This window comes from Triturus cristatus, chromosome 12 (assembly GCF_964204655.1).
Source record: "Triturus cristatus chromosome 12, aTriCri1.1, whole genome shotgun sequence".
Classification (NCBI taxonomy): domain Eukaryota; kingdom Metazoa; phylum Chordata; class Amphibia; order Caudata; family Salamandridae; genus Triturus; species Triturus cristatus.
The window spans coordinates 487,520,630-487,532,694 of NC_140595.1; the positions used below are offsets into that span (position 1 = coordinate 487,520,630).

Sequence of the window (12,065 nt, forward strand, 5' to 3'; positions counted from 1 at the left end):
ACCCCGGGACACTCCTGTGGTGCAGTTAAATTTCAAGGGGACCCAAGCCTGGGATATTGGCCCCAGCGTGCCAGCCACGCTGCCTTAGGCAAGCAGAAAAGAGCCCTCACTGGCCGTCAACGCCGTGGAGAAAGGCCGGGCAGCCAAGTTGCAAGGGGATTACTGCCCACCTGAGGTGTCACGCGCGCAAACGATAAGATACAGATCCCACACTCCAGGGCGTTTGCAGGCGCTTATAGAAATGCCCTTCGCGGGCTGCAGACCCTTTGAATCAGAGGATCTAACTCTCCAGGCTTGATGGCTCACCAACGCGACGCCCAATCTCCACACGTAGCTGAAGGCTAGAGATTGCGCGTCATGAGCAGGAAAAAATGACTAACAAATGCCACCTGGCATCGGAGGTTCGCACCGTGGAGCCGCACCAGAAACAGGCCACTAAGGGAGCGCAGAGCAATCCCGCGGCACCTTGCACCTGAAAGGAGAAAGACGCTACGCAGTGAAAACAGAATCTGTGCGGCACCCAATAGGTTATAGTAATCACAAAAGTCACAACCATGTTAAAAAATGGTAAAACAGATACGGAGAAAAGGATGAAGATACGTAACTTTGGCTGCGAGCCGCGAAGAAAAAGGACAATGGGGCTTTGTTAATGTTAATGTTAAGGGGAATTTATTAAGCGCGCTGTCACCATGAGTTTCCTGGCGCTGATAGACTACCAAGGTTGTGCAGAGGAGACTTAGCGGGGATGTGAAAAAAGCAGGGTTTTCAGAGATTTCCTAAAAGACAGAAGAGAAGGCTCAGTCTTGAGGGAGAGTGGGAGGGAATTCCACAGCTTAGGTGCCAAGTGGATAAAGCTGCGACCGCCTAGTCTAGAAAGTCTGAAGCGAGGAATGACCAGAAGCTGGAGATTGGAGGACCTCAAAGTACGGGAAGGACAGTAAGGGGTAACCAAGGACTTCACAAAAACCGGGGAGGAGCCGGTACGGGCTTTAAAAACCAGGCAGCAGACCTTAAAGGCTATTCTTTCACTGATAGGCAGCCAGTGTAATTGGTGGAGCAGAGGTCTAGCCGACTGCCATCTTGAGATTTTGAAGGCAAGTCTTGCGGCCTGGTTTTGAATAATCTGTAGCCTGGAAAGCAGGGATTTTGGGAGGCCAGAGTAAAGGGAATTGGAGAAGTCCAGACGGGACATCACCAATGCTATTATGACCTGTAACAAGGCTTCCGGGGTCAAAAGGTGGGCGACTTTCCGTATTCTGTAGAGCTGGAACATACAGACGGAGGTTACAGCACTCACCTGAGCCTTGAGATTGATCTCAGAGTCAATAATGACCCCGAGACTCTTTACACAATCAGCTGGGAGTGGCGGAGGACCGAGCTCAGAGGGCCAAAACTGAGGACCCCAGTGGGAAACGCTCCTCCCGGGAAGGAGGAGCTCAGTTTTCCCAGGATTGAGCTTCAGTTGGTTTTGATTCATCCAGTGCTGGATATGTGTCATGACCGCCTGGAAGTTGGTGATGGCGTCAGGGGAGGTGAGGGGGAAAATAATTTGTAAGTCGTCTGCATAATTGAACACGGTGACGTCCCACCTGCCCAAGGAGTGGATAAGGGGTTGGATATATAAATTAAAGAGAAGGGGAGACAGAGATGATCCTTGGGGAACGCCGCACAGCGACGGGGCACTAGTAGCTCTGAAGGGGCCCAGTTTGACAGCTTGAGATCTTCCCTCAAGGAAAGACCTGACCCAAGTCAGGGCGAGCCCACGAATTCCAGCTGACTCGACACGGTGGAGTAAGATGGCATGATCCACCGTGTCGAAAGCTGCCGACAAATCCAGTAGGACCAGTGCCTGGGAGAGACCTCTGTCAGCATTACTTCTGAGGTTATCCAGCACAGCGAGAATGACAGCCTCGGTAGAGTGGGCTGGTCTAAAGCCCGCTTGATTTATTTCCAAGAAATTGGATTCCTCAATGAATTGCGAGAGGCAAGCAGTGACATGTGCCTGTAAGATTTTAGACAGGTAAGGCAGAAGGGAGATGGGCCGATAGTTTGCGAGGACCGCAGGGTCCGCGCCAGGCTTTTTCAGCAGAGGCACCAGGATAGCTTCCTTGAATGACCTTGGAACTATTCCGGAGCTAAGAGAGGCGTTAAGTAGGGATAAAACATTGTGCGGGAAAGTGTGACAGATCTCACGGAACACTGAGGGAGGGCAGCAATCTTTGGGGGAGCCAGATTTTACACGCGTAACCAATTTGGCCAGAGAGTCGGAGTCAAGAGTCGGGAAACAAGTCAGAGTAGAGGTATTAATAGAAGGGACTGCGGCAATAGCCGGGAAGGGAGAATGAGGGATAGAATTTTTGATTGCCAAGATCTTATCGATAAAGAAGGAGTTCAGGGCATTGCATGACTCGGCAGAGGGGGCCTGGTTAGGGAGTGTCCTATCATCTGAAGTTATTTCAACAAGAACCTTGAATATCTCTTTGGATTTATTAGGGGCAGTTAGTATTCTCTTAGAGACAAAGGCGGCCTTAGTGGTGGTGATGGCATTTTTGTATTCCTTACGTGCAAGCACGTACGCCTCCCTATCGGTGCTAAGGTAATTGCGTCCCCACTTACGCTCTGCTTGACGTAGCTCAAGATGTTGAGATTTCAGGGCTGAAGTAAACCATTTATGAGATTTACTATGTCGGGAGCGAGGGAACCGAGAGAGGGGGGCAGATTTTGGCACAATTGCACTAAGGCACCTTCTACTTCATGTTATTTTTCCCTAGATCTCGTGGGAACTTCAGAGAGAAGCTTCCTGTGAGACCACAAAGAAATATTTTCTTGACGGTGCTCCAAGGGCCTGTGAGAATGAGAAAACCACTTGTAGAAACTATGTTAGGGGCACAAACTAAAGAAAAAATAGGAAGCTTGGAGGACAAAAGGTGTAACAAAAAGGGAAAGCAAGACCAGACAAAAATGTGCAGAGTAAAAATGAGTCTGAAGTAGCATTGATATGTTAGTACTAGCACGATTGTCTGAGAAATATGTTGTGGGTGGAAAGTACACACGAAACCAGACTTAGGCTCTGGGCAACCAATATCACCCATAGAACAGAGTACACCTTGACTCTCATGAAAGAGGGAATGAAACTTTGAATAGGGAGTTGAGACAGAAACAGCCAGAAGAGCAAGACATAATCAGAGAGGCATAGATACACCTATCATGGTTCATCTATAGTGTACCTAATATGCCCCAAACCACCTCGTTTGCTTGCCACCTTGACAGCTCTCAGAATTGCTGAGCTGTGGGAAGAATTGGCCATTGGACTGACTGCCAGATGCTTCTGTGGGCATCTGACTTTAGCTCAGTGAATTCACCTTTGAAAAGTCCTCCAACTTCGAGTACTACCAATTTACACAACTCTATTACTAAACAGGGTTCTTGCCTTTACAATGCAAGGAAGGTGCACGAAGCATCTCGCACCCGATGAGTGTTTTAAAAGTCTGCGAATGAATTCACCCCCCCCCCCCACTCACACAAAAACAAGTCGGAGAATCCATTTCTCCGACCTAAAAATAGTCTCCTTAATTGGTTAAAAATATTCCAAATGATGTGCTATTAAATAGAATGGGTGTAGTTGCTACAGAACCAGCCTCGAGTATCTGGAAGTATTTATAATTCTAAACATCTGGGTTCGATAATGTCAGAAAAATCCAAAACTCACTTAAAATATATAAATGTCTGACAAAGGAACTCTGACACTCAGAAGCACTAAGTTACTTTAATGTTGACGAATGGAAGGCCCAAAATGCACCATTATTTTTGCCCCTTCTCAGCAGAAAGGTGTACATAGGTGCACTATTTGTCTCCAATAAAACTGATCATCTTCAAGATTTTCTAGATCGGGTATTACTGCTTGCCGAAAGTTATTATTTCGCCTGAGGTATCCTTATATTTTGTTCATCTCCTATGAAGTTAATTTTTTTTATATTTCTCGGAAATATAAATTTACCCCCCAAATCATTGCTCAAATTGTGTTCTGAAACATGGCACCTTGAGCCACCTCTGCAGTGAGAAACAAAGTACGTGTGATTTGTTTTTATCAGTGAAGCAAGAAAATACTAAAAAATTGACAAAATGTAGGTGTCACATTGGGGATTGTCCCACATGGAGACTAAACACTAATGTCACATCATTTTGAAAGCACTGGTAAATCCTTGCTCAATTTAGCACCCACGATACGTTCTTGAGGCTGGAGTTTTGAAAATATGTGTTACGCCATGTGAATGAAGCATATAGTTTAAGACCAACCATGACAATAAACATTAAATTCAGATATTTATTAATGCATATGAGGTGATATAAATATTATATGGCTTGTTACTTTATATTCAAAGCCTATTCATCCTTTAAATAGCTCTGCGACAAAAACAAATACAACCCCAAAGTTTGAGTAGTTTGTTAATGCCAGAAGAACGCCAAATTGACACTATAGGTTTATAATAGTCATACACACAATATATACACTGTTTAAATGTGTTTATTTATCTTGGTTTAGTATGGCATGAAAAAGACACATTTCTGGTCCATAATCCGAACAGGAAAGCGAGTCATACGTTCAGGATTGTAGTTGACTGTGGCCCTGATGACGCGTTTGACAGTACTGAGATCATGATAAATTTGCATGAGAATTTATCAATACCATTGGTAAATCTGCCCCAGTACCATCCACTTACGATTGAATCCCCCTGGAATGGAGAATTACAGTGTGGGGCTGATTTTTCTGGTCATAAAATCACTCAGAATACCCAGTTCCATCGCAGGTGGTAAATGTTTGCGTGGACCTCTTGGCGGGATGAGGGAGTGGGGCGGAGCAGTAGGGGAAGGAAGGGAACGGTCATCTCTGGCAGAGGGGAGCATTGTTGTTGTTTGAGATGATGAGCTGGAAAAAAGGGCCTCATTGAATGGGACAATGCTTGGCTATGTTTGGACTTTACATGAATATAAAAGAAATGCAGGGGATGATCAACTCACGCTGATGGAATCCCGACTCAGGGAACAAACTTATTTGAACTGTTTGACTGGTGAGGAGGCAAACTGAACTGGACATCTCATTGTTGGGCTCGGTTTTCATTCTCTATATGGCAATTAGCTAGCTCTCTGTTTTGTAATTATACAACGTCTTATGCCATATAGATTATAGGGGTTTGTGTCATGCATGGAAATATTCGGAGGGAGAGAATTCACAGATCCAGCCTTGGCATGGAAAGTAATAATACAGTCATTAATAAATACTACCAGTGTTGACAAATCACATTTAACACATATTATGGGAGATTGTCCTACATTACATTCATACCCAGATACGTAAGACAGAATTTAAACATCGCCAGCAGACAACATTACACACACTGGTATAACCTTCACTTGTGTACCTAAATTTAAAGATTTTGTCTGCTATTGTGTTTTCTTTTGTTACGTTTTCTTGACTGTATATTGATGTGTTACAAGGAACATTTTAAAGTGCTCGAGGGGAACTTTGTCTACGATACTATTGTGTCAAACAAACACTCATCATAAGCTTGTTCTTCAGAAATAAAATAGTATCTCTGAACAACAACAAAATGTTTGGAAAAAAGCATTTAAGATTTTGCAAACAAGTTGCTCCATTGATTCCAGTCTATAACTTTGACCCCAAAAAACCAAACCCACACCAAATTTTCTAAAACACTGCTGTGAGCCAGTCGTTTTGCTCCATTGACTATTAGGGAGGAAAGAATAGGTTTTAGATTGGCCACAAGAGGACAATGACTTTGCGAGGTAACCCAAAATATATTCATTATCAATTATCAATACATCCGATGTAATTGGTTTATGATGTTTCATAGTCACAGTTGTGGACTAGTGAGTGTAAATCAATTATTCATCTTTTTTATCATCATACATTACACATGCACTTCTTTCCTCCTTTCATGACAGAGTGACTTCACATTTTTGGTCCTGAAGAATGCCAAACGCCTCATTATAGGGTCTTTAGACTGAAGGAAACATTCTAACCCCTGCATCATTGTTGGGTTGAATTTCAATCCCGTCTTAGTTTTCCCTTTTTGGACACACATTATAGTTCTGAATTTGTCCTCCTCCCTACACTCCTTTTATAGCACTCTGCAACTTTTTCCCACGCCAATAGCTCACATGGTTCTTTTGCTCCTAGCCAGTAGACCAAGGGCTGTTTCCCTTTCCGGGGTGTCGTAGTCCACACCATTTACCTTGGTGAGTGGTGTGAGGAGGAACCCTATGATCAAGCATGCTACCCAAGGCTGGGTGAGGGGTTTCGTCCTAAACAAATGGATTGCTCTCAAATCAGAGATACACAGTCTGACCAGGAACATTCCAATGCCTGCTCCAGATTTCCCCCCCTCACTCAACTGGCATGTTTTAGGCAGCAAGCAGTCAAGGGGGAGGGAAGTGGGAGAACAAAGAGGTGAGTGAAAAATGATTGCACTTTGCACCGCATGGTGAGCATTGGAAACCAGGGATACGTGTACCCCTCCCTTAAAGTCCACGGAAGCCTGTAAAACAGTGTATGTGCCCAGAAGACAGTTGTTGTGCTGTGTGTGAGTGCAATAATCACCCCTCATTGGTCATGTGGTGCTTAAAGTCCAGCCCCTGCTTTCTAGATTTGTGGCCAGTGATTGTTTCAGGTGTGTGATTCATCAAAATTGCAGCAGTGAAATACTGGATTTGCACACAGGACAACTATGTAATCACACCAGATACATAATGTGGGCATACTTTTCACGTGGTGGTCTACTTTGCGTGCCTAGGCCTGCAAATGGCGCTCTACGACCACTTTTAATCCCAAAAAGAACCCTAAGTGCTTTCAAAAAGCTATAGCTGCAAATCCAGTCCTCCTTTTATCAGTCCCTTCCCGCATTGCCGCTCACCCCTTCTCGCCTCGTTATCCCTCAATTGAGCCTTGGTATTCACCTACATAAATAAAGCACACTCACATTATGAGTTCTTGAATGTAATGAAGATTGAATGGTAAAACCTACACCAAACGTTATCACAGCACCGTTACTCTAGTGTAGGAAGTGATGCATGAATGTGAAGTGTCTATGTTGGTGTGTCACAATATACATTGCAAGTGAAATTGGAAGACAGTTCGGAAACATTCGTCTCTTTGACATGATATCAGTGATAGGCAAAAATGTTTCTTGTGCGGGAGGGGTTGCTAAGAAGGTTGCATCTTTTAACATCCAGGTGCCTGACACTTTAAGATAAAATGGGCACTTTTGTAAACACCCAGTCAAATGAAACGTGTCTATAATACCATTGTTAGGTGAATTTCGCTTTAGTCTTGAACGATATGTGGATGGTGTATGGTTCTTGAATTATGAAAGCTGACACACGAGAGAACCAGCTGGTTATAGCTGTCCAATCATTGAAAAGAAAGCAGTGACAGTTGATATATATTGATTACCAGCACAAGTTGAATAGATTGTTTAAGAATGACATTCCTGTGTTTTTACCATAAAAGGAGATGAAGTGAAAGACACACAAATAAGATTCCTGTTGGAATATTATTATTATTTTTTTACTATGTAATTAGCTTGGTTCTAATTGAAAGAGAGCTACTTAAAATGCATGCATTGGTATGTAAAAACTACTGGCTGATGTTTATATTTCTGTGTCCTTGTAGCACATAGGCAACCACACACTATTTTAGAATAATTGATTATACACCTGAGCGTACACATCTACTGAGACCTTAAATCATTAAAAAAAAAATTTAAAAAAAAATATTCAAGTGATGTCCTCTACTGTTGTTGATAGTGACGTGCATTCGACTTCAGAGATTGGATTAGATTTTTTTTATATTGACATCTACATACTGCTTCTGCAGCTTCCTGTGCTCAGAAGATTTAGCCGTTTCGAAACAATCATGTTTGCAGTCACACATGAGACATGAAATGCACTTAGCTTGATGTGAAATGTACGACGTGTACAAACCAATTGCCTTGGGTACTGAGGAAGTCACTAATTTAGAGGTGTCTCGGTATTGAGACAAACTTGCAAAAAAACCCTGAATCCCAATTCACAAAATTGTTATTCATTTTATTTAATTTCAAATAGCTTTATTCAACAGCATGTATCATAAAAGCATTATTTGACATTTGTACAATAAAACAATATGTGTTGATATAAAGCTATGAATGCAAAAGTTCGTTTAAAATATCTTGGCGTAGCATTTTCGGCATCGTATTATAATACTAAGCATAAAACAAGTATCACTAAAAACATTTATCTAAAAAAGTGTGCATGCCAGGTTCTACAAATCCCTTCCACCACAGGTACACAATAGTTAAAATAGGAATACATAAAAGAAAAATGGTAAAAGGGGCATGGTCCATCACAATAGTGTTTATGTAAAGTGCTAGTGCTATATCCATCGTGGGAGGTATTCTAAATTTGTAATAACATCCCGATGTCGTCTGTGGTTTTAATAAATGCTATGTGACAACTTTTTTTTTTTAGCTGCCTCTAGAGTCACAAGGGCCTATATTGAGGTCACCCCACGTAGTGCTTTCATCCTAACTAACCAAGCCTGGCCTAGAAACTTGGCCACCCCACACGAGAATAGAACACTGGGGTCAGATTTTAAAATACGCAGAGCAAACCGGTGGTCGCGGGTGCCCATGCCACTGCAAATTGGTTTTAACCATTTGATCCTTGCTTTGTTGTAAGCTGGGCAAGAAAACATGACATGAGCGACACACTCCACCGGGGCTCCACAGCATCGGCAACTCTGTTGTGTTCTCAGCTGTGTGCCACTTTGAAGTTAGTGTATTAACAGGGAGCGTGCCGAACCTAAACTGATGTACAGTCCTATCTCGTGGGACCTGGATCATGTCTAGGTAAGGCTCTAGGCTTCTAGTTTGCTTAAACGTGAGAAAATCCTCTGTTAATCTCCCCATAGTTGGCTTACTGTGCTCTTGGCTGTCAATCCAATCCCAGTAATGACGCTTAAGTTCTGCCTTGCTTGGGGGAATTTGGGTATCCCATGATTCTTTAAGGCCAAGTAGCATCATAGTTTTCTTCACATATGAAATCCACTTGACCCTATGGTCCACATCCAAGTTCATTACCTCCGTTAGAGCTATGGCGTAGTTGGTAAGCTCTACAGTACGCCTTAAGTGAGCCCAAAAAGCAGTGGGCGGAGCCTAGCAATGGCTCTAAATGGCCGCCTTCCCATATCACACATTAAAGGTGTTAGTGGGGTGTTACGGTGAAGCGTCACCAAATCCCTCAAAAATGTGTGCTCAGACCTGCTGATCTCGTCTATGTTTTCAAACCCCCATAGCTCTGCTCCGTAAAGAGCCGAGCTAACTGCCTTTGCGTCATAAACTATGAGAGCCGGGGCAACCGGCCTGCTATACGAGGAGCGATGATCTTTGCTTAGTGCCCCGGTCACGCGTTTATGGTTCAAAAGCATTTTAGCTAAATGGGGCCTCCAATGCATGAGTTCTTGAATGTAATGAAGATTGAATGGTTAAAACCTACGCCAAAAGTTATCACAGCACTGTTACTCTAGTGTAGGAAGTGATGCATGAATGTGAAGTGTCTATGTTGGTGTGTCACAATATACATTGCAAGTGAAATTGGAAGACAGTTCGGAAACATTCATCTCTTTGACATGATATCAGTGATAGGCAAAAATGTTTTTTGTGAGGGAGGGGTTGCTAAGAAGGTTGCATCTTTTAACATCCAGGTGCCTGACACTTTAAGAGAAAATGGGCACTTTTGTAAACACCCAGTCAAATGAAACGTGTCTATAATACCATTGTTATGTGAATTTCGCTTTAGTCTTGAACGATATGTGGATGGTGTAAGGTTCTTGAATTATGAAAGCTGACACACGAGAGAACCAGCTGGTTATAGCTGTCCAATCATTGAAAAGAAAGCAGTGAAAGTTGATATATATTGAGTACTAGCACAAGTTGAATAGATTGTTTAAGAATGAAATTCCTGTGTTTTTTCCATGAAAGGAGATGAAGTGAAAGACACACACAAATAAGATTACTGTTTGAAATGTTACTTTTCTTTTCTTTTACTATGTAATTAGTTTGGTTCTAATTGAAAGAGAGCTACATAAAATGCATGCATTGGTATGTACAATCCACTGGATGATGTTTATATTTCTGTGTCCTTGTAGCACATAGGCAACCACGTACTATTTAGAATAAGTGATTATACACCTGAGCGTACACATCTACTGAGACCTTAAATCATTTAAAAAAAAACAAACAAACTATTTTTTCAGGTGATGTTCTCTACTGTTGTTGATTGTGACGTGCATTCGAGTTCAGAGATTAGATTTGATTTTTTTTTATACTGACATCTACATACTGCTTCTTGTGCTTCTACAGATTGCTGTGCTTAGAAGATTTAACCGTTTCGACACAATCATGTTTGCAGTCACACATGAGACATGAAATGCTCTTAGCTTGATGTGAAATGTACGACGTGTACAAACCAAATGCCTTGGGTACTGAGGAAGTCACTAATTTAGAGGTGTCTCGTTATTGAGACAAACTTGCAAAAACCCCTGAATACCAATTCACAAATTGGTTATTCGTTTGTCAGGGGATATTTCACATCTAACACATAAGCCCGCGACCTTTAATTAGAATTTTGCAGTTTGTTTTATGCCCCTTGAGGCTGACACCTTGACATTTTTTTCTTGATTTTCTTATTGCTAATAAGCATCCTATTCTTACCCTCTGGTGCTTTGAAGAAAATGATGCAAATACACTTAATTACAGTGGTAGCAATAATTTGTTAGCTGAATATGTGATCAGGCAGATGCAAAGATGATCTGATTAGATCTAAGACCCTGCTTGAAGTTAAGAGAGTGCCCGCTTCTAGCTAAGAGGAACTGTGCATTGTGTCTTCCTTTTCCAGGAGGGTAGAAGCATGTCCCGTCTCTCCTTAACACGGTCCCCAGTGTCACCTCTCGCATCTCAAGGAATCCCTCTCCCGGCGCAGCTCACCAAATGCAATGCTCCAGTGCACATTGATGTAGGAGGGCATATGTACACCAGCAGCCTGGCGACCCTAACAAAGTATCCCGATTCCAGGTACCGTAAGGCTTTATTTGTCCTCTGCGTGAATACTGTGCATGAACTGTGTTAGAATGATGGGGTTGACTGTTTATCCATGCTGGGGCTTTGCAGTACTCTCATGTCTGTCTATTCAAAGATTGCAATAGCATAAAGGGTAAAAACTGTTCCATAATCCAAATGTTCTCCATTTTTCCTTATAATTATTTTATTTCTTGACCTTTAACACTTTGCACTTTATATTTTAAGCACCTGTTTACTTGAAAATCATTTGCATGCATAGTTCATAATCTGCAGCATCCACCATCCCCCAAGCAGTGCTGGCCAAATCCCTTAAAACAGTAGAAGCAACATCTTTTCGTATTGTTCTCACTGCTTCCCATTCCGTGGAATCTGCCCGCTGCCTGTGAGAGGGGACTTAAGATACTGAGCACACATACGACATACAGTATTTATTTGCACCTCCATTATTAGCATAAGGCAGCGCATAAATATTGCACATAATTATTTAGTGCTCATGCTAATTGCGGAGCTGACGAAGATTGCTTAATTCTGTAAATATTTTAAAAGCAAACCCACCCGTGAATTTTAAATGGTATAGTCAGTCATCAGAGCTGGAAAGTACACTCGATGTTTACCAAAGTCAGTATTACAACACGTGAATGTGGCAACAGAGGACAGATATGTTAACAAAGTGCTTCCACTGAGCCAAAATGTTTGTTGCCCAAAAGAAAACACCATTTTGCGAGACTTGAAGAAGGTTTAATCCCAGTGGATTGTTAGGGTAAAGTTGCTGTTTTTTTCTAAAAGAAAAAGCAAAATGTTTCCATCACCTTCAAACTGACAGGGAGGGAGGTACAAATTAGACACGGAGAGAGAAAAGTCTCAAACTATACTGCAGTCAATTCATACTCAATCCATATAGATATCTAGAGATTTAATATGGCGGCAATC

General features: G+C 42.3%; 1 protein-coding gene across 3 annotated transcripts in view; it reads left to right on the forward strand.

The window, feature by feature from the left end:
* Positions 1-12,065, forward strand: part of KCTD15 (potassium channel tetramerization domain containing 15) — a 179,667-nt gene that overhangs the window by 51,491 nt on the left and 116,111 nt on the right. For all 3 annotated transcript variants that reach the window (XM_085637388.1, XM_085637386.1, XM_085637389.1), the window contains exon 2: positions 10,954-11,129. In XM_085637388.1, coding sequence (XP_085493514.1) covers positions 10,966-11,129 — 164 coding nt within the window. In that variant the 5' untranslated portion in view covers positions 10,954-10,965. The remainder of the gene's footprint in view (positions 1-10,953; positions 11,130-12,065) is intronic.